At 29.5% G+C, this 22,793-nt stretch overlaps 2 protein-coding genes across 3 annotated transcripts; one reads left to right on the forward strand and one right to left on the reverse strand.

Moving 5' to 3' along the window:
* Nucleotides 1-2,455: 2,455 nt before the first annotated feature.
* On the reverse strand, nucleotides 2,456-7,874 carry LOC111294409 (putative serine/threonine-protein kinase). Its single transcript, XM_022887703.2, has 6 exons — nucleotides 7,619-7,874; nucleotides 6,420-6,532; nucleotides 5,365-5,575; nucleotides 5,037-5,274; nucleotides 4,213-4,363; nucleotides 2,456-2,906 (listed from the first exon to the last, which is right to left on the reverse strand). Exons 1-6 carry the CDS (start codon nucleotides 7,689-7,691, stop codon nucleotides 2,592-2,594), a joined length of 1,101 nt encoding a protein of 366 aa, XP_022743438.2. The 5' UTR covers nucleotides 7,692-7,874; the 3' UTR covers nucleotides 2,456-2,591.
* Nucleotides 7,875-12,788: 4,914 nt separating this feature from the next.
* EMB1997 (para-aminobenzoate (PABA) synthase family protein) lies at nucleotides 12,789-22,793 on the forward strand. 2 transcript variants are annotated; one of them, XM_022886740.2, is made up of 14 exons: nucleotides 12,789-13,004; nucleotides 13,565-13,951; nucleotides 14,543-14,674; nucleotides 15,072-15,139; nucleotides 15,557-15,621; nucleotides 15,927-15,993; nucleotides 16,556-16,840; nucleotides 16,939-17,065; nucleotides 17,433-17,758; nucleotides 18,545-18,624; nucleotides 18,857-18,959; nucleotides 20,120-20,202; nucleotides 20,556-21,170; nucleotides 22,083-22,793. In XM_022886740.2, the coding sequence occupies exons 2-14, from the start codon at nucleotides 13,624-13,626 to the stop codon at nucleotides 22,561-22,563; spliced, it is 2,760 nt and encodes a 919-aa protein (XP_022742475.2). In that variant the 5' UTR covers nucleotides 12,789-13,004; nucleotides 13,565-13,623; the 3' UTR covers nucleotides 22,564-22,793. The 2 variants fall into 2 exon arrangements, with proteins under 2 accessions (XP_022742475.2, XP_022742476.2); XM_022886741.2 differs by having other exon boundaries at nucleotides 12,875-13,004; nucleotides 13,673-13,951.

Genomic DNA, 22,793 nt, shown 5'->3' on the forward strand with positions numbered 1-22,793 from the left:
AGTGAACTTTACCAACATATTGGAGTATTCAAGTTTTTAAAAATAAATTTTTAAATAAAAAGAACCTTTCCAACATATTGGAGAGTTTAAGTTTCCAAAAAAAATAAATTTTTTAATAAAATAAAACCTTAGCAACATGTTAGAGGGTTTGTGATTTTGTTTTATTTTATTTTTTAAAATAAGGTTTTCAAAAAAGCTTTGCCAATATATTAGACGGCCTGTGATTTTATTTTTGAAAATTAAGATTTTACCAACATATTGAAAAATCTTATAATTTTTAAAAAAGTTAAATTAAAAAAAAAAGAAGTAGTTTTCATAAAATCCTACCAACATATTGAAAGATAATTTTAACATAAAGTCTTACTAACATATTAGAAGATATTTCTGAAAATAAAATATTTTTATGAAAACTAATTTTAAATCTTCGATGATGTAATTACTAAGAGTATTGCAATTAGCAACTTTTATGTAAATTCCTAAGTGAAAAATTATTTCAAATTTTACCAATATATTGAAGAATTTAGAAAAGATTTTTAATACCAAGATTCCAAAAAATTTCATTTATCATAAATAAAAAATTTTTTTATAAAATAGTAATGAATTTGATGATGAAACCTCTTCAAAATATGACAAATAATCTTTTTGAATACTCTTAAGGTGAAAGAATGTTCTTGAATTATTACTAACATATTAAAGTAATTTAAGGGTAATTTCGAATATTAAATTATTTGATAAGATTTTAAGGCTTTTGGATAATACGAAATCAAACTAGTACCATCTTTTGGATGAACGTTGTCAGGGTACTATAGCATTCTTCACATATAACGATACTTTCGAACCTAGTTTTAGTTTCATAGATTAGAATTTATAATTTAAAGATACTCAAGTTAAGTTTGAGACTTCTCTTTAAGATGCAATAGATTTAGTTAGGCGATCAATCATACTTAAGTAAAAAAGATTAGTGACGACTCCTAAAGTCATGTATAGTGATAAGTCTATGGATCTATATATTATGACAACATGAACAAACAATAAAATGTTAACACGTGTTAAAAAGTTCAATTAATGCCAATTCATTAATTATCATGTCAAAATTAATAGAAAACTTTTTAAAATTTTAAAAAATTCTAAAAATTTATTTTAAAATTTTAAAAAATCTAAAATATTTTTAAAAAATTATTAAAAAATTAAAAAATATATGAAATAGTTTTATAAATTATAAAAATTTAAAAAATATTAAAACTTAAAAAAATCATAAATCTTAAAATTTTAATAAAAATCCAAAAAAAATTAAAAAAAAGATTCACAAAAAATTAAAAAATTGAAAATAAAAAATAATGAAAATTTTTCATAATTTTTAAAATGTTTGACAATTTAAAAAAAAATTAGTTTTTTTCAAAAAATTTTAGATTTTTATTATTTTTAATTTTTGTGAATTTTTTGAATTTTAAGAAAAAAATTTTTATTAAAATTTTCATGTTTTTAATTTTTTATTTTTATTAAAATTTTGATATTTTTTGAATTTTTATGTTTTCATATTTCTTAAAAAAATTTTAAATATTTTAGTTTTTTTATAATTTTTAAAATATTTATGATTTTTGAAAATTAAGAGAATTAGATTTTTTTTTTAATTTTTATGAATTTTTTGAAATATTTTTAATATTGACGTGATAATTGATGATATAATGTTAATTGAATTTTTTTATACATATCTACAACTTATTAAATGTTTATGTCACATCAACAAATTAACTAATACTATTAGTCTCATATACTAAAATGAATAATGAAATAAAAGTTAAGGTATCAAACTAAAACCTTTATTTTCTTAGATATCAAATTAATAAAAAAATATATAATACAATGACTACTTTTATATTTAACCCTCGATAAAAGTGTTATTATTTTTTTCAACATCCCACGGAAAAAAGAGAGTGAAAATTCACAATGAATTACTGCAAATGTCCGTAAAAAAACAGTTATCTACTTATATAATGTAAAGTGTGATGCTATTTTCTACATCAGTTGTACATTCCAACTGCAGAAATGTTACCCATGCATGTAATAAATAAAAGATTTATAGACATTAAGTTTTTGTGAGCAGTCAAAACAGTTTTGCATTTTTGTAAAAATACGGTGAACTGACATACATAAAAACAATGATAGAAAATCAACAATCATGTATTTTGTTTATAGAGTACTGAATTTTTAATTTTTTATATAAAAGAGAATAAGTGTTCAAAGAAATTAGGGAAGAAAATTTTGTAAGAAATGATAATTGAATCTCGACTTATCCATCTCTTAAGAGAGGTATATGAACTATTTAAGCTATGTATCAGATTTGATTTTTAATTTTAATAATCAAAATTTAATATATAATAATAACAAAGATAGAACTTGGATTATGTTGCTCAGAATATTTCTCCATGGATATTGATTAAGATTTATAGTAATGTAAAATTAACATTGGTTTTTAATTTGATTTCCCCTCCCAAAAAAGAACTATTTACGAACAATCTATCATGAGTTGGAATGACAAAAAGAAAAAAAAAAAAAAAGCTAAGCAAAATCAAAGTAAGATCTTCTACTTTTTATATAGAATGTAACTGAGGGCTTAACAATTTGGGAAAGCTTGAAGATGAAGAACGTCTATTTCCTACTTTGACATCCATGATATTGGTGATGAGCCCTGGATTTGACATCTGCAACTCATCCATGTCGATTTCATTGCACATCATCTTAATCGCCTCCGACATGTAAGGCCGAAGCCCACATTTCTCTTGTACGCAGAGCAATCCCACCTTGAGGAATTGAACCACTTCTTGCACCGAGAAGCTGCTCCCATTTAGCAGCAATACTGGATCCACCAGCTGCACCAGCTTGTTTGATTTGTACATGTCCCATGCCTGCATGGAAAAGCATAGTTTTCATTAGTTAAATTTGCCCTATAATTGTATATATATAACATACAGACTGATTAAGTTTTTGTTTTTTATCATTCAATCGCATGTATTCAAGGAACATTTCGGCGTTTATATCCAGAGCAATTTTGAATCTTTCATTTTTAAATCTTGAGAATAGAATTGTGGGATTTTGAAGCCTAATTGAAATTCAACTATATATATATATATATATATATAAATATAGTTGAATAGGCAATGCCAATTGTTGGCCGCCGGTGGCAGACAGATAGCAAATGATTGACCCCACAAAAAAAAATTGAGAAATGAATGTTTATTAATATCACTTTCAAAAGATTTTGCTCGTAACCCTTTATTGTCAAATTTGTTTTTATATGTAAAATATATAGTCAAAAGTCACTTTATTGAGAAAGAAAATTCAATCAACTATTACAGATTATGACTGCGAAATTTAGACGGTGGGCAGGTTTACATACAATTAAAATGTTTGTTAAGGTGTCACATAACAAATAAAATTGTGCCATGAATTAACGTGATTGGAAAGTTCCCTTTATAGGATACTAGACTTATCTATTTTGCCCCTCTAAAGATAAAATTAAAGTAACAAAAAAAATGAAATTACATACTAATTTTTAAAGCCTATAGTTTGTCTAGAATTTGAGGGTGTCGTCGATAATGGCTGAATTAATCTTGTATTGTAATTTTTTTTCTCCTTTCTATTTATATATTAATACGGTCGTACTATGTGACTACTAAATTCATTTATTTTCATCATGGTAAATAAGGTATCGGTCAATTTATTCATATAATAATATGTTGAGATAATAAAATTAAACTTTTTGTTTACCGTAATTCTCCATTGGACGATTATACTATATGATTTCATTTAAAGGTGATAATTGGACAGGTGGAGTTAGATTTGGATCAAATAATTTTTTATTAAAAAGAATTTCGTTTTAAGTTTTAATAATTTAAAGTTTAAATTATTAAGATATAAAACCAAATTAATTCAATTTGTATTATTTTGGATTTAATTAATTAAAATTAAGTTGTTATTTTTTTATCAAAACATATTAAATTAAATTTAAATTCGGATAAACTGAACATGTTTTTTTAAATTCAGATCCACTTTGATCATTTTAAATTCTATTTATGATTTCTGAACTTGTTTTATATATGTGTGTGTATCTATATATATATATACACATTTCAATTTTTTTTTCTCTGTATTTATTATTTTATTTTAATCTTTCATTTTATCTTTCAACAATACAGTAACAAGAGTGCATACCTTCTCAACAAGGAAGAATTCTCCTTGTTCTACATCAAAGTCTATCGCCGTCCGCCCACTCACAATTTCTAGAAGTAATACTCCAAAACTATAAACATCTGATTTTCGTGTCAAGTGTCCGCTTAAAGCATATTCAGGAGCAAGATAACCTCTTTGATACAAAAGAAAAGGAAAAAAAAAGTTAAAAAAAAAAAACGAAAATTTTCTTTTTTACTAGAAGCTTATAATCTTGGGCCACTATATTCCAAGCAAAATATTGCAATTGGAAAAATAAAATAAAATTCATGCACAGGAGTTAAATTAATTAATTGGTTAATTTCTACGTTTTTTTAGGCTAATTAATAATTCGTCCATGTAGAACATTTTAATCTTTGATTTATGACTTTGTAGGAGTAAACGACTTTTAAAAGAATAGATTTAGAATTATTTGGTTTGTAAAGTATTTTAAGAGGAGAATTAATCAATCCCATACATAGTTAATTAGTTTCAATTTAAGTAATAGAAGCTCATGTGTTGCTTCCTAAGAAGCCATCATTAAGCTCCAAAGTCCAAACTTTAGGAACTCACAGCGAATGCTTAAATTTTGTCCTAAGAAAGTTGCCACGTTTTGACTTTTCATTTCTCAAAAATGTTCAATTTTGACTAGAATTGATTAAATATTTTATTTCAATTGAATTTTAAATATATATCTGAAAACTATTTCATTCAATTTTTTTTAAAAATTAAACTTAAAAATGAATCAGAAAAATTAAGTTGTGACAACTTTGATGGGGAAAAGGGGGTGAGAAATAATATAACTTGAAAAGAAGAGAAATAATACTTACAATGTTCCAGCAACTCCAGTACTAAGGTGAGTGATATTCTCTGAAAATAGCCTGGAGAGGCCAAAATCTGAAACTTTGGGAGTGAAATTTTGATCCAAAAGTATATTGCTAAGTTTGATATCTCGATGCACAATATGTGGCTTCACCTCCTCGTGAATATATGAAAGTGCCCGAGCAATCCCTAGGGCAATTTCTTTCCTTGATTTCCAACTGAGGTTTGCTCTGTTTTTCTCCCCTCCTACAATCAGTCAATTTTTACTAACAACTTTATATGAAAAAGAAGAAGGATATATAAGATGAGATGGGAATAGAAGAAGAAAGAAAATACCTAGTAAGATTTGAGCAAGACTGTTGTTTTCCATGTACTCATAAACAAGAATCCTAGAGGGTCCATCAATGCACCCACCATGGAGTTTAACAAGATTTACATGGCTAATATTTGATATTGAGGCTATTTCAGACATGAATTCCCTGTCCCCTTGCTTTGATTCTACTGACAACACCTTCACAGCTACTGTTCTTCCATCTTTTAGTTTCCCCTTTAAAGTCCAAATCAAAACAACGTTAATTAGCTAAATAGAAATTTTTAAAAAATTTTATATTTGATACATTATCAATATATAAATTTTATATGTTAACAGTAAATATAATAATATTATCTCATTAATAAGAAAAAAATTTTTAATTAAATATTTATTTATTTTAAAAGTTTATAAAAATTTATATTTGATTATTGATAAGATAATATCATTTTTTATTACTAATGGTGTACAAAATTTATACACTATCTAATACAGATTGATTTTTTTAAAAATAATATAAACTGATTTCTTGATTGGCAAACAAAAACAAAAGTTGGTATTGTCTTAAGTTTGAAAGTTCATAAACGTGGGAAGTGGGGTTCCAGCCCACTGAGGCGGCTCAAACAAAAAAATGCTATTTTTTCTTCCTCTATCACGATAACTACACCTACTAAAAACTAGGAAAAAAATTGCTATGATAATGATAACAAAATAGAACTTACTATACATTATAATTATTATTATACATAATAAGCCTGTGATAAATGATAACCACCTAATAGTAATATAAAGTCAATGATATCTAATTAATAGTTCTTTGAAAGATAGTGTTCTTAAAAATATATAATTATCATGTCAAAAGTAGATTCAACAAATAAAAATGCAAGAAATTGATAAATAAAAGTGTATGCTGATTTATGATCTTTTTTTTGTTAGTTAGGTCAATAATTACGTATTAAGAAAAGTCTTCAAAAGAGGAGAATAATTTAGTGGAATGTGATTTTGATATGGTGTATAAGTACATACTATACAACAATGCCTAATTTATAAATGTTAAGGAAAAAAAAAAAAGAAAAGGTACCTTATAGACAGAACCAAATCCACCTTCACCAATTTTATTGGAAGATCGAAATTCATCGGTTGCGATTTTCAATTCATCATACAAGAAAGTATGAAAGTTTCCAGTTTGTGAACCTGGGGCCATGAGTAGTTCGCCAAATTAACAAACCATCATATAATCATTAAACCCCCAACTAAAAACTAACATTATATATATATATATATATATATATAAATGATGATGGTGACCACAATGCATGAATAATTGGAGAGTCAACTTATAACATAAAAGATACTTTAAACCTAATAATAAAACAAAAGAAAATTATTGTATTTGTTACTACTAAAAAAAGGCTATATCCATTCATTCATTCCCCTTGGACAATGCAGCAGCGCATTTATTGCTGTTGCCTTTCATCTTCTTTCTTTTTTTTAATCACTCTTAAGTCATAATCTCAATGATTTAAACTTAGTTTTGGCAAAGAAAAAAAAAACAAAAAACTTTAGGCAAGTTTGATGGATTAATTAATCAACATGCATTACATGTGATGATGAATGCGATATATAATTGCATTCTTGGGGAATGATAATGTGAATCCTATAGTTGGTTTACAAAGGGAGGAAAGGAAAAGTTAGGTTTGAATACTCTTTTTCAATCTCTTTGCAGTTTTTACATTTTATATTTCTCTTTCCACGTTCATAAAGGTTGCACATGTTAACACCACCTAAATAATTATATAATATGTATATATGTTGGAAAAAAAAAAAGGAAACGTTGCAAGGCTACCATATCAAACCCAAACCTAGAAGAAAGCATGAAAACATGGAAAATATGGAAAAAAAAAAAATCAAAACTCCCATACCCAATATACACAGGAAACCTATAAGTTACTTGTTCAAAAATAAAATTAAACTTAATAAAAGAAAACGAAGAAAAAAGATCTACACTTATAAAAAAAAAAAAAAAAAAAAAAAGAAGAAGAAAGAACTACATGATCAACTTGATGATGCAAAAGCATCAACTTATAGAACAGATTTTATATATTCATGAAAGAAATACATGTTTTTTCCGAAAGCATTCACTTGTAGATGAAGCTTAGACAAGAATCGAAAGGTTTCAAAGTCATGCAATTATATATTTTTCCCCATTTTTTGCATCAGAGAAAGATGATGTGAAGTAAAAATTATTCCTTTTAGAAACAAAATTCTTAATATACCTACCTTGAGCGTCGGAACAGGTTTCTGATGAAGAAGAAGAAGAGAAACAATTTAATCTCGAAAAACAGAAATTCATGGTGTTGGATCAACTTTGTAATATCTTTACGATATAGTTTTTTTTATTTACGCACTCAAGCTTTCATTCCATGATCGATGATCCATCAAAATCATCGGAGATCAAATGAAAAATGAAGAGAAAAAGAAAGAGATCAGATGCCAGTCGGAGATTTAGCTTCAAAACTCCTTTATATAGAGAGACAATGGAAAAAGAAATATTTTCTTTTTCCAATTTGAGTATTACTATGTAATGGGCGCAGTCAGTCATCAATAAAAACTGGATGACAATGCAATAAATGAAAAATTGGACGGCTGCGATCTTTTTATCATCCTTTTTCTGTTGTGTTTAACTCCCTTGGATTGGATTCAATCAACACGGGGGCGGCCGCTGTCGATGTTGATAATTAAATACTCTTTTGATTTTTTTTTTTGTTTATTCATTTTGTCAGTATTTGTTGGAGACCAAAAATACCCATAACCAATTATGTGACAATATAAGAAAGTCTGAACATAAGCAGGAACAGATAGAAAAGCCTGTACAGAGGCTTGGATTCAACAATATGAACAAAATTATTAACAGAGATTATAAGGTTGTGGAATTGTACCGATATATGAATTTTTATATAGATGATTTTTTGGGCTCATAGCTAAGAACATAAATGATATATTAATATTCTAAATTATTCGAGTTTGATTCAAATAAAATTTGAATTCAATTTGATTATTATCGAATCGAATTATAACTTAAATTGCTCGATTTATCAATCGAATCGAGTTCAAATATTTTTATACTCACTTATATAGTTCACTAGCTTAATTAAATTTTTTTTATTTTAATATATTTTTATTATTTTAATTAATAAAATATATTAAATTCAAATTCAAACATAAATAATCGAATTTTTATCAAATATAAAAATTAAATTTATTTTTTCATATTAATCGAGCCTAATTGAGTGAGCTCAAATAACTCAATTTTTATTTCGAGTCAAGTTCGAGCTAAAATAATAAAACTCGATCGAATTAAAATCGAATTTCGAGTCTTAAATTTCAAGTTAAACTCAATCTCAAATTTAATATTATATCAACTCAAACTCAATTAATTACACATTTACTCATAGCACTACATTACATTATCTCATAAATTTTATTTTCTCTTCTTTTTTTTTTCAGATTTGAACTCTATACTTTTTAATTGTAATGTCATCAAGCTGGAATATGTAAAAGCAATTTGGGATTAAATTTAAACAAGCTCTAAACTTTTATTAAAAAAATAAAAATAAAAATTTCTTTATTTATTGCATGAAATTTAGGTTATCAAATTATATTTTTATTATAATGAGATCTTTGATGTTATAAAATATTTTATATTTTATTAAAATTTTTTGGGTTGATTTTGAGTTTATTTGGTTCAATTGAATAATAAATTGAGAAATACTATTTTAATAATTCTTACCTTTAAACTTTAGTCACAAATTTTCGAATTTATGCACGTAATTAAAAAAAAAAAATTTCAAATTCGTTCAATAAATAATCAAAATTTATTTCCATTTTTCTATCTTATTTTATGGATAATTAATTTTGAGTCTCTTTTATTTATAATTTACATTTTTTTATGCAACATGGTCTGCAATTGGTAGATCTTTTGTCTAGTGGTTTAGGCCACTTGTATTAAAATATTTGTCAATTAATTTTCCAACCAAACCTCAACGCTCAAGTTTGTCAATTTACAAAAAAAAAAAAAGAAAAAGGAAAGAGTTTGTCTCCTGATAGGGATTCATCGTTCATATTTGGCTATGTTTTATTGTCTTTAAGGAGATCAATAATTCATCTATAAATTAATTTTAGGCAATAATTTTTTTTTGGTTTATAAGAGGGCAAATGCCCATATAAAAGGAAAGAGAGACGACAGAATTAGAACCCACGTCCGTGTGTCTTTAGGTAATAAATTGTTATTTCAGCAACTAATCAGGTTTTTGAATAGTTAAAAACTTAAAACCGATCACAACCTTTTTGCTTTAGCATAAATCAGAAAATTTTTAAGCTTACATACCAAAAAAATTTTTTTTTTGGAAAACACTTGAAAATAATAGGTCACAAGAAGAAAGGAGAGAAAATGATATCAAAATAAAAAGTTACATTGTTTTTTGTATAATAGTTTATATTTTTAATTCAACCGTTAAATTTGATACTACATTGTATTCTATGAATAATGATATATCAAATTCAAAATCAGTAATTATTATGAAGAAAACATTAAAATTAAATGACGACAAATTAACCTATGGTTGATCAGAGATTCATGTCAGTCTTGATCAAAACATAGCATATTTTCTACTTAGTGAATGCCAACAAATTATTAAGGAGAAAAACAGCAGAGGAAAATTGGGGAAAACATGAGATCGGGTTAGTGATGGTAACGGGTCAGGTCAGGTCAAGTTTTTGTTCGTCTCGAACTCGATCTAACTTTAAACATATAAAATTCGTACCTATATCAACCTGACAAATTTTTTATTTTTAATACCCGAACCTGACTCGATTCAATGTTGTATAAAATAAAATTCGATCGGACCTGAAATTAATAAAATATTATTTTAAATATAAATATAAAATTAAATATATATAAAAATATATAAAATTAAATATATATATAAATATATAAAATTAAATATAAAATTAAAAAAAAAAATTTATATATATCGGGTCGGGTTTGCTTAAAATCCGACCCTGACCCGAAATTTTTTATGCTATCCAACCCGATATCCGATTTTTTAAAAAAAAAATCGACCCTAAGAGATTGGATCGAGTCAAAATCCGTCAGTTTCGTGTATTTTTACCTTTCTTAGACTAACTTTATATTGACATACATTGATGGATGTATGGGTCTAGTTTGAATGAAACCAATCAACCTTTAATTTTATTCAAAATTTCAACTCAATGGAATGAATGATGATGATGATGATGATATATATATATATATATATATATGGTCCATTCAAAAGAAACACACTTAGTCATGGTCTGACCGTCCAACGGAGTCATACAAGTTTGATCCCTCTCTCTTTTTTGTTTTTTTAATTTTATTTATAGAAAATAGTCCTACAATTTTGATTTTGATTTTTTTTATGACTTCGTCAACGGCAATTCCGTTCAAAATCAAAGATTTATTAACTAGGATATCATTAACATTGTTATAATACTGCATGTATAATTGTCAATAGATTTTGTTTGTCGTTTGTGACCTTCGAGTAAATGCAATAATGACCCTTTGTTCATTTTATTTTTTTCCTTCCAACAAAATACACATACTTTGCCACAAGTGTCTCTTTCTTAAATCGTTTTGATGGCCTCCCTATTTGTCTATGGTTGGAGGCCCAACTTGTAATGACTTGCTATTTTCTTCAAGCATGGGCTCGAGTTTACAAAATTTAAGCTCAAGCTCCACTTCATCTCATTCAAAATATATATTATTTTAGTTGGTTAAGAAAATTTTATTAAAATATAGATATTTTAGTTTCGCATTAATTTTTTTTAAGGATTATGCTTTTTTTTAATAAAAAATATATATTATTTTATCAATGGATATTAGTATTATATTTTGTTTAATTTTAATTAATAAAATGCACTTACATAAGTGGTAGGATTTGTGTAAATTTTTTAAATTGCTTAATATTGTTGAGAAATGTTCTTTTTATGGGTTTTTCATTAAAAAAATGATGAAATATGAGTTATAAGACTATGACAGGTTTTACTCATTTGACAAATTAGAAAAAAAAAATACTTACAATTTAAGTAGAGTTCCGTTGTGTTGAGTTTATTAGATTTTTTCCATAAATTATGTTATGTTTTAAAATTATTAATTCAGTATTAACTCAGATATTATATTTTAAAACACGATCTAATTTATATCACATTAGCTTCTTTCTCAACCTTACCCTCCATATAGTGAGAAGTAATTTTTTTTAAGTATGAATGTTATATAAATATTTCCACTTCCTCATCTAAACATATAATGTAATGGTAAGTAAATATATTTCCTTATTCGAAAAGCTTGGTTTACTTTAAGTATTCATTCCCGATATTAAAAAAAAAAAACAAATCACTTAAATTCCTTTGTGATGCAAAATTCCATTCCACTTATTCAAACAAATAATAAGATAAAAATAAAATCATATGAAAGTACTGATAATCGAAAAAGAGTGAAAAGATTTGGGATGTCACTCTACCATTGACCTACCAGCCCATTTTCAAACAAATAGAAAAGCCACCAACCCACCAACAATAGTGAAGTTGGTTAAAGAAAGCGATGGGAAAATAAATAAATAAATAAATAAATAATAAAAAACAAAAGTTAGTTAGCTAATAATCTTTCGAACAACATCTAAATCCTAAACTCAATGTTCCCTGTTTTATTATGTGTTTTTGTTTTCTCACTTTTTCATTACGTCATAAATTTTTTTAAAATTCATCATTAAACATATAATTTAGATATGCAGTTATTAGTTCTTTTTGTTAGCTTTTTTTAATATTTGAAATTGTTAAAATTTAAATTTAATTATTAAAATTAAAATTTTGATATTTTATTAATAGATCATGCAGTAATTGGTAAGTTTAATTTTAAACATAATTTTAAAGTTTAAGATTCTTTTGCAAAATCTATCAAAAAACTCTTTAAGTAATGAAAAAAAAAAGAGAAAAAAAAAACTTCACGCCATATATAATTAAATACTAGTTTTTTTTCTAAAATAATTAAACACTAGTTTGGAAAATAAGGATTCAAACAATATTTTGAGCTTAATATATATATATGCATTTATTAAGAGTTTAATTATATAAGGCATATATATTTGTGCTCTTAAAGAATAGAATTTAAATTTCATCACTGAATTAAAAAATAAACTATACTTAAATACAAAAAAAATTATGCTTCTAGAGATTTTTTTTTTCAATATTTTGTAATTTTTAAATGACTGGAGGACTTTTCTTGGAGTTGGAAATTGGTAATATATATATATATATATATATTTATATAAAATCACCGCAGTACATCATATTTTGACTTTTCATTTGGAAGGTGCAATAGATTAAAAGTAGCTCAAAATCAAGTGGGTCCAATACTCCAACGGCCGAAAGCAAACTCCAGGTTCCACTCTTTTTTGGCCTTTCTGTATTTTTTTTCCTTTTGCCGTGTTAGGCGGCTTCCTCATCTCCACCAATTTCAAAGTCCTCTCTTTCTATCCTCTTATTTCTCCTTAACCATTATTTCACCACACGAATGCACCAGCAAACACTCTCTCCAATCATCAAGTCTATGTTCTGAAATTCTTTTAAGGTTTTTCTTTCACCTTCTCTAGATTATTGTTTCTTTCTTTGCCTGTCAGATCTGCTTATCAAGTTTCAATTTTTTAGCCTTTTAATGACATTTTTTTATGATGTTATTTAATGATTTGAGAAGGAAGGGATTTTTCTTTTCAAAGGTTGCTTCTTTCTTTTGAATCCGTAAATTTTGGACACCCTTTGCTATTGCATGTAGTTGAGTTAGATTGTTGCTTTATTTTGGATCTCTTGCTGTTTTCTGGAAGAAGAGTTCTCTTTATATTTATTGAAAAAGGGTACTTTTTTGTCTTTGATGGACCTTAGTAGTATAATTTATGCTGATTTTTTGTGTGGGTATGTCTATATATATATATATATATATATATTATGTTGATATATTTGTATATCTATTAATGAAAGGTCATTTTTGTGCAATTTTAGAACTCTTGATCAACTGGGTTTTCTTTTTTCTGTTAGTGCTGTAACATTGTCTATTAGTCACTGTGATTTTAAAATGTATATACTTAGAAGGTAAGTTTATAGAAAATCTAATTAGAAAGACTCCTCCTTTCGCAGAAAGCGTAGATAAAGGGTTTTGTGAACATTGTTACCAAACCTCCCTTTCGAGGTAAAAAATGAGCTTCACTTTATGTTCTTCTTCTGAAATCACATATCCCAATGTAGAGGGTTTGAAGAATGCAAAGGCAAATCTAGTGGCATCTAAATCTTTCTTAAGGGCTGGTGGTTACATCAAAAAGCATTATGTTCAAGCATCGTATCCAGATGCTAGAAAAGTGGTAAAATCTAGCCATCTAGTTCCTGGCCATTTAGAAGGATCATTCATGGGAAAGAAATGGAAAGAGGAGCCTAGAAAGAAGCTGGAATTTGTGAGGACATTATTGATTGACAACTATGATAGTTACACATACAATATTTACCAGGAGCTAAGTGTCATTAATGGCTGTAAGTTGTCTCTCTCTATCTCCTTCCTGCTTGTGCGTGTCTTTGTGTGTGCATATGTTTATAGCATATACTTACAGTATTTCGTATTTAAATTCTGTTCACTAGATTGGTTTCATTTGTGGTAACTTTAACCTGAAGAACATTGGCATTTAGACTATCCAATTCTGTAGTAAATAACTAAAAATCTTGCTGTTTGACAACAAGAAACATATAGAGTTCTCCTAATGAACCCTAGTGGGGTACACAGAAAAGTCTTTGATAGATGTTTGTGGGCATATTCTGATCCTTTTAGTCTCTGTGTTGAGATTTCAAAATTTTGCTTCCATGCACAGAAACAAATGGGTGGTTCTGCTTGTTATGGTCCGGAAATGTTTTTGGATGTTTTGATGTATTTAAGTTACCCCTCATCTGAATTCTTTTGTTCCTCTGTTTTACTAGGGTAAATGATTACACCTATAACCAGAACGATATTCTATATTGTTTTCTTCATTCTGCATGATGGAATAAATTCTTGTTACTGAAGAAGTACTAAATGTTAACTTGGTGGAAGCTGTCTTTGACATCTCTCCTTATGGTCTGTAATTGTGTCAGTGCCCCCTGTAGTTGTGCGAAATGATGAGTGGACATGGAATGACATCTTCCATTTCTTGTATGAGGAGGGTGCATTTGATAATATTGTTATATCACCTGGACCTGGTTCTCCAACATGCCCAGAAGATATAGGTGAGACTGTTTGAAGTAGAAGTTAATTTTTATTTATGAACTTTTTGGCAATGTAGCAGACTGAAAGAATAGAGAAACACAGTTCTCAAGTTATTAAGACATATAGTGGACTTTAAAATTATGAGGATAGGAGATTTGGATTTTAGCCATATAATTGGAAGGGGTGACAAGTGTAAATTGCAATATGCTTCTTCAATTTGGGACTTCTCACCTTAATCCTATACTATATGAAGGAATATAATGCAGTCAAATAGTTTTTTACTTATATGAACATAACTGATATTATCTCCCCAAACCAAAAGAATAACATTGAAGAATGCCATGCATTTGGAATTCTCAAATTTTTTAGAATTAACATTTTATAACCATGCCTTATTAACCACTTTGAAATTGGCAGGAGTGTGTCTTCAGCTGCTGCTAGAGTGCTGGGATATCCCTATTTTGGGTGTTTGCCTTGGGCATCAGGTATTTCTTTTCCTTTCCATACATTTTAAATGTACTTACTACCTTTTTCAATGAATAAACTTTTTTATCACTTCTTCATAATATGCAGTTATGCTTGAATTTGTCTATACATGCCTTCATTTCAATTCAGTTCAATTCAATCTTGATGGCCTTCAGTTAGAGTTGTATTCTTTGTTCCGATGCATGATTCTGTTTCATTATTCAATCTATCATTTGAGATTTTCTGTACTGGATTTGAGTGTTTACCCAGAAGGCTAAAAGTGCAGTTTTAGTCAACATGTTATTTTATGTTAAAAACTTCTGTGAAGGTTCCATGTTATCTATAAGTTCTTGGTGTTCTGAGACTCTGAGTTCTGACCAATATACTCTCTTTTAATAGTGCCTGTTTCTCCATATTGATGAAATTTGATTTGGCAGGCTCTAGGTCATGCACATGGTGCTCAAATTATCCATGCATCTGAGCCAATCCATGGACGCCTTAGGTATGATAGAATATGACTCCAAGGTTTTCTTGTTTTCTTGATGCTTAATTGATCAATTGATCTGAATCTTATATAATGGAAAGATCTCTATGAGAATAAAATGATGGATGTCCATTTTGGAGAAAATTTGCTTCATAACATGTTTTGATAATTTTCACTTCTATAATTAGTTGTGACTTTGGTAGTGTTATTTATACACATGCACACAAACATGTTTTCTTCCCTCCAAGTATGAGGGAAAACCTTTTCTTTTCAAATTATTAAGTTGTTTTCCTTGGCACTTATTTGTTCCTTGTTCTGTATAGTGAAATCGAGCATAATGGCTGCAAGCTATTTGCTAATATTCCTTCTGGCAGAAATTCAGGATTCAAGGTCAGCCTTCTCTTATATTTGAAAGAGCTTGAATTTGAAAATAATGGTCTCCATAATTCCATTGAAGCTCCATTGCATGCTGCTGTTGAGCTTTGTGTTGTCGTTGGAGCACTGTAGTGCTTTCACTGTTGTCATATTAATCAGTTGCTATGAGGCAGTGGCATATAATCTAGAATTTCTAAATTTTTTGGGTAATCATTGTGTCTTTTAATTCATTACAATGTGAGATGCTATACAATGAATTAGGCACGACCAGCATGTGAAATAGTAGCTAGAATGATAACTTATCTCTCAATGAAAATTGCTTGAAAGCCCTGAATAAGATGCACGCCTGTTATGAATGTTAACTAGTATGTATATAGTTTATATTCTTGCTAGTTATTGCTTGGTATGAATGATAAGTGAGGGATAACAAAATTCATACTCCTGCAAAATTATCATCTTTTAATTTCTATACAACTGATGGTTGCATCTTAATCAGAATGCTGTAGACTTCTAGCTGATATGAACCTAAAGAACAATTGTGTCATTTCTAAGCCCTGTTGGTTGTTCTTCTTTTCAGGTTGTTCGATATCATTCACTTGTTATAGATACAAAATCTTTCCCCAAAGAGCTCATACCAATAGCTTGGACGTCTTCTGATGACACACATTCTTTTCTTGAGACCCAGAAGTTTGATGTCATCCCAGATGCTTATGTGAGAGAGAGACAGCAAGCAAACTTTGGATCAATTTTATTACAACTGAAAAATGGAAGCTATTGGCCTTCCAGCAATGCTAATAGAACAAAAAGCAGAAAAGTTGTCATGGGCATCAGGCATGCTACTTGGCCTCATTATGGTGTTCAGGTCTTCTCCAAGATTGACTTGTTCTAAACTGTCATTTCCTTTTTCTCTCTATCTCTAATTCTTCTGCCATTCTCTTGACTTTCATAATTTTACTTCAGTTTCATCCAGAAAGTGTTGCAACAACTTATGGGAGACAGATATTCAAGAACTTTAGAGAAATAACTAAGGATTATTGGTTACGAATGAGTTCGTCATTCAGCAGTGACAGAAATATTCATTATGCTGGTAAAACGGAATTCCTTTTAGAAATGTAATTTTGCTATTCTTGTGTTGTGAACTTGCTTTCTGCCCAACCTCACCCCTCTTTTTCTTGTGATACATGCTGGTACAGACAATAGTCTATTTTGGCTGTTCATACTCTTTGGAGATGGTCATATTATATAATAATAATTTGGATAATAGTCTGTGGAATATTAAAGATAATTTTCCTATGGGGAATATGGTGTTTTAACATATCTGAAAAAGATATATACCAGCCTCTTACTTTTGGTCTGATAGAATGGACTGAGGTACCTGCTTTCGATGGTGCTTTTCATCTTCTGCTGTGCCTTTGGATTTGCATATGCTTCTCTGAGCAGTAAACTTGTTTTAGCGTCCACGCAGGTGCCCCATGCTAGTAGACTGTTTGGAACAGTTTCTACAGGTGGGCAATCAGCAAAAAATCCTGATGTTCGATTTAGTGGAGAAGCTTGTAGCGGTGGACCAGTGATCCATGATGCAGACAAGAGAAGTTTAGGCTTTCTAGATATGGTAAATATTTTGCCCCAAAACATGGGTGCTAAATTTCTAAAGTTGAAGTGGAGGAAGTTTGATCACTTGGCAAGTGAAGTTGGTGGAGCAAGAAACATATTTTCTGAACTATTTGGGAGAAATAAGGCTGAAAACACTTTTTGGTTGGACAGTTCATCAACAGAGAAGGTTAGTTCATCATTAGTGAAATTTCTTGCAAACAAAACATTGCAATTTTCAATCATTTATTCATTTTTTTCCTTTCTGTTAGTTATTTAAGCACTGCAATTTATCTAGGGTTCTGTTTGTAGTGAATTTATTTGACAGGAGTTGTAGTCCAATACATATATGTGTGAGATACACACACACACATACACACACACACACACACACACACACATATACATTTGTATGAATAAGCAAGTTGTGGAACTCATTGTTAGCACACATCCACAAATCAAAACTAAGTTTTGCTGTAAATATTATAATTAACATTTAAAATAACATTCATGATTTACTGTTGACATTCAGACTGAATTAAAGTTTTTGACTAGGTGTTATTCTCGCCTGGAATTGAACTATTGGTGGGCATAAAAGAATATATACAATATATTCTATTGCACAATCTTCTAATGATGAAGTCATGGATACTTTTTGTTCATAATTTAATCAAAATTTCAGAGAGAATGCATTATTAGTTGTTGGATCTAAATTTCAATTATTCGATTTGCAGATGAAAACGGCTTTTAGTAGTCTCTTTAGAGCCAAGTAGCCTGAAGCAAATGGTCTATGTTTTAATTTTGGCTTGACAATATATAGATGTAATATTTTCATCTAAAATAAGTAATTTGACTGACAAGCTTCATAATTTGTTTGTTAATGGTTTTTATATAGTGTTCTTGGCACAGCCCTCTTACACATTTAAGATTGATTATCCTCTTTCTGCTATCTTAATTTTTTTTCTTTGTCATTCAGGGAAGAGCACGGTTTTCATTCATGGGGGCTAAAGGTGGATCTCTTTGGAAGCAATTAACTTTCAGATTGTCTGACAAAAGGTTTGGATAGAATCTATTTCTGTCATCATTGATTTGATGTAGTCAAAATTTCATTGTCTTCATAATTTTTGAGGTTCCAAAATTTATTGGTTTTTCTTTGAGCTTTTACTATGCCCTTGTTGCATGATTGTTCGCTCAATGATCATTTTTGTAGCGGAGAATGACTTATAAATTTTCATTAATTATTTAATATCATATATGGTAATTAAACAAAAGAACATTCCTTTTGTAGTGATGTGGCTTCTAAACGAGGAGGTCATTTATTGATTGAAGATGCTGAAGGCTATACCACCAGCACATTTTTGGAAGAAGGTTTTTTTGAATATTTGAACAAGGTATTTATCTATTTTCATGGGTGTGTATCCTTCATTCATGGTCAGCACATCAGAGAGCTCTAATCAAAGTTACGAGTATGTAAATTGAAAATTGAAAATACTATCCTGGTTATTTATAAATCTATGTTATTTATAAATCTAAGTAGTAAATAGAACAAGATTTCCTTCCATTCTTTGTTGAATTTGAGAAAAGTTATTAAACTACTAAACAGAAAACTATCAAAGTTACTTTTGTTTGCTGAGGTAAAATTTAGTTTACTCACCTCATGCTAAGGGAGTAGTGCTCTTAGAAGTATATCATTAACCTGTGCAAAGACTGGAAATGATTCCCTAAAATGCAGCTGACTAATCCTTATCAGGTACTCATAACTAACTCTCTCTTGCCAGAAATTCTCCTTTGAAGAAACAAAAGTTGAAACTCAAAAGACTATTAGGATCCCAAAATTAAGTGAATATAATCAGTTTAGTTTTTATCATGTATTGTTCTTTATTTTGATAAGGCTTGACCTGATGTCCTCCTAAAATCCTGTGATTCCAATTCAAATCTACTGAAGAATGAAAAACTTGGGAATATTTCTCTGCTGCTGATGATTAGTAGCAAGCCCGTAGGGATTATTTTCTTATATAAGATCGTGGTTTATATTCCACCCTGAAAAGATTGTATAGGCTTCTGTATAGCAAAACCCAAAATTACGTTCTTATCAAGAGGTTAAAGTATTATATTTAAAATTTCACTTCTACCCTTCTACTGATTTATGTTTAGGTAATTCTTGATATGAATTGCAAAATATATGAGGAGTTAAGTAGATTTTTGAGAGCTCTTAATCTGCACAAAAAGTCTAATATGACAGCCTCTGTGGGAATGTTATTCATGGAATTAAAAGACCTTAATCAAATTAAATAAATAAATAAAATCTCCGAAATTAATCCATTATATTTTGGTTTAGTTATTTGTATGCTGCAAGTGTATATGATATCTATCCAGATGATTGTATACACTTGTTTATGAAAAATAAAAATTTTCTGATCCAAGCTTATGATAGTAATATGTTGCTTGTGTATCTTCTGATCATTCTGACATTTGTATTTGTTTTTCATTCTAATTTATATGATTAAATGGTTAAGTTTAGGTAATTCTCATTGCTAGATTCATGTAACAGGAGCTTCTGTCACTCTGTAGTGAGGAAAAAGATTATGGAGGACTGCCATTTGACTTCTATGGTGGATTTATTGGTTACATTGGGTATGTAATTTGTACAAATGTTAACTTTTTTCGGTCATTAACCCTTTTCCCCTCCAAAACAACCCCAATCCCCCCTTCCCCTCACACCCCCCCCCCCCCCCAAAAAAAAAAAGAGAAGGGATGTTCCTTGAGCTTGACAGGCACAATCGTATTTTACCTCTAGCTGTGACTTTATTGGCCCTCCCCCTACTTATTGTATGTCTACTTTCTTATTCCAACACACCCAACTGGTGCTGCTGGGCTCTGACAGTCCCTTGAGTATATCTGAAAGTTTGTGTTACATGCTGTGATCTGAAATTTTATCACTTTACATGAATTTGCTCTCCCAAAGTGATTTTTTTTCTGAAATGCAGGTATAATCTTAAAGTAGAATGTGGTGCAGCATCTAGTGGTCACAAATCCACAACTCCAGATGCTTGCTTTTTCTTTGCAGATAACTTTGTAGTTATTGATCATCATTCTGATGATGTTTACATATTGTCCTTGCATGAAGGAAATACAACTAAGACATGGTTGGATGATACCGAACAGAAGCTTGTCAGCTTGAAAGCTTCTGCCACAAGAAAGTCAGATGAGCAGAGTTTGCAAAATGTGACAAATTCTCCACATAAAGCTGGCTTTCATTCTGAGAAATCCAGAGAGCAATACATGAGAGATGTTGAGAAATGTCTGAAGTATATTAAAGATGGAGAAAGCTATGAGCTCTGCCTAACAACTCAGATTAGAAAATGTGTTGGGAAAGTAGATCCTTTCAGACTTTATCTTCATCTTAGAGAGAAAAATCCAGCACCCTATGCTGCATGGCTAAATTTTTCGAAGGAAAATTTATGTATATGCTCTTCTTCTCCTGAGAGGTTCTTACGACTGGATAGAAATGGTATACTAGAAGCAAAGCCAATTAAGGGGACCATTGCTCGTGGTGCAACACTAGAGGAAGATGAACGGCTCAAGTTACAACTGCAGTGCAGGTGATTCAATCTATTCTAGCAACAGTAAAGTTATTGTTGCTTTGGCCCATTTTGCTCTAGTATTTTTTAGTTGAAAATTTGATGTTTTAATTACTTATTGTCTAGTCAAATGAAAAAGGAATACATGGTCAAGAAGATGGTATGCTTACAATGATTTCTCTATAGAAGGCATCAGACTTGTGGGCTAGCATCTAAAACCTGTTTAATGAAAAGTTATATGACGACCTCTTTGACCAGACACTACTCTTGCTTATCCTCGTGTCACTTCTGTTCTATTGTTCATAGAGAAACAGCAAGTGAATACTGTGAAAACTTCCTGCAATGGCCCACTCATTGCCCATGTTGTTTAGGTGATTGCAGATTGTAGAAAGGCTGGACCCTATGCAATAAGTGATTTTCTCTGATGCATTTCTGTTTGAAGGAAATCCCGAGCACTGGACAGTAACTTTAGAATTTAAGTTTAGAGAAGAAAATTTAAGAAATATATTACCTAAATTACTGGCTTGACAAATCATGAAAGCAGAAGTGATCTATTAGTATTTACGGGTCTCAGCACAGATGCATTTGTTTATGACTTTTGTTAAAAATCACCTGCAGCTGGTGTTATGTGCTGGTTTCACTGGATTTCAGAGAAGAAAATTTAAGAAATATATTACCTGAATTACTGGCTTGACAAATCATGAAAGCAGAAGTGATCTATTAGTATTTATGGGTCTCAGCACAGGTGCATTTGTTTATGACTTTTGTTAAAAATCAACTGCAGCTGGTGTTATGTGCTGGTTTCACTGGATTTCAGACCTGTTAAACTATAATTGAAGCATGATGCATTTAGAGCGAGAATTTTTGTTCATGTCTTACCGTACCTCTTCTGAAATTAAGTAATTAACTCTTTCTTTATCTCTCTTTAAACAGTGAAAAGGATCAGGCTGAAAATTTAATGATTGTTGATCTTCTAAGGAATGACCTTGGTCGTGTCTGTGAACCTGGCACTGTTCATGTGCCTCGTCTCATGGAGGTGGAGTCTTATGCCACTGTTCACACTATGGTGAGTACAATTAGGGGGAAGAAGCAGTCAAATGTTAGTGCTGTTGATTGTGTGAGGGCAGCATTTCCTGGTGGTTCAATGACGGGGGCTCCAAAGTTGAGATCAATGGAAATTTTAGATTCTATTGAGAGCTGTTCCCGAGGTATATACTCTGGCTCCATTGGATTTTTCTCCTATAATCAGACATTTGATCTCAATATTGTGATAAGAACAGTTGTCATACATGAAAATGAAGCATCAATAGGGGCAGGAGGGGCGATCATTGCCCTATCAGATCCTGAAAAAGAGTACGAGGAAATGCTTTTGAAAACACGAGCTCCAGCCAATGCTGTGATGGAATTTCAATGAAAACAATTCTTTGATGTAGTTTTTGCATGTTTCCTTAGGTTTTGAATATTGTAACAAGAGTATACGCCAGACTGCAGTGAACTGCAGCTAAAGAAATCCAACATTTATTTCTGCCAAATCCAACAGAAGCTATTGTTTCAAATAAAGATGTTCTTAACTTCGTTGTACTAAATAATTTGATGGCAATAGAAATTTATACGAATTTGGGAATGTTGTTTCCTTTTTATTCA

This window comes from Durio zibethinus, chromosome 14 (genome assembly GCF_047325235.1).
Source record: "Durio zibethinus cultivar Kanyao isolate XHJ-2024 chromosome 14, ASM4732523v1, whole genome shotgun sequence".
In the NCBI taxonomy this organism is placed as follows: Eukaryota; Viridiplantae; Streptophyta; class Magnoliopsida; order Malvales; family Malvaceae; genus Durio; species Durio zibethinus.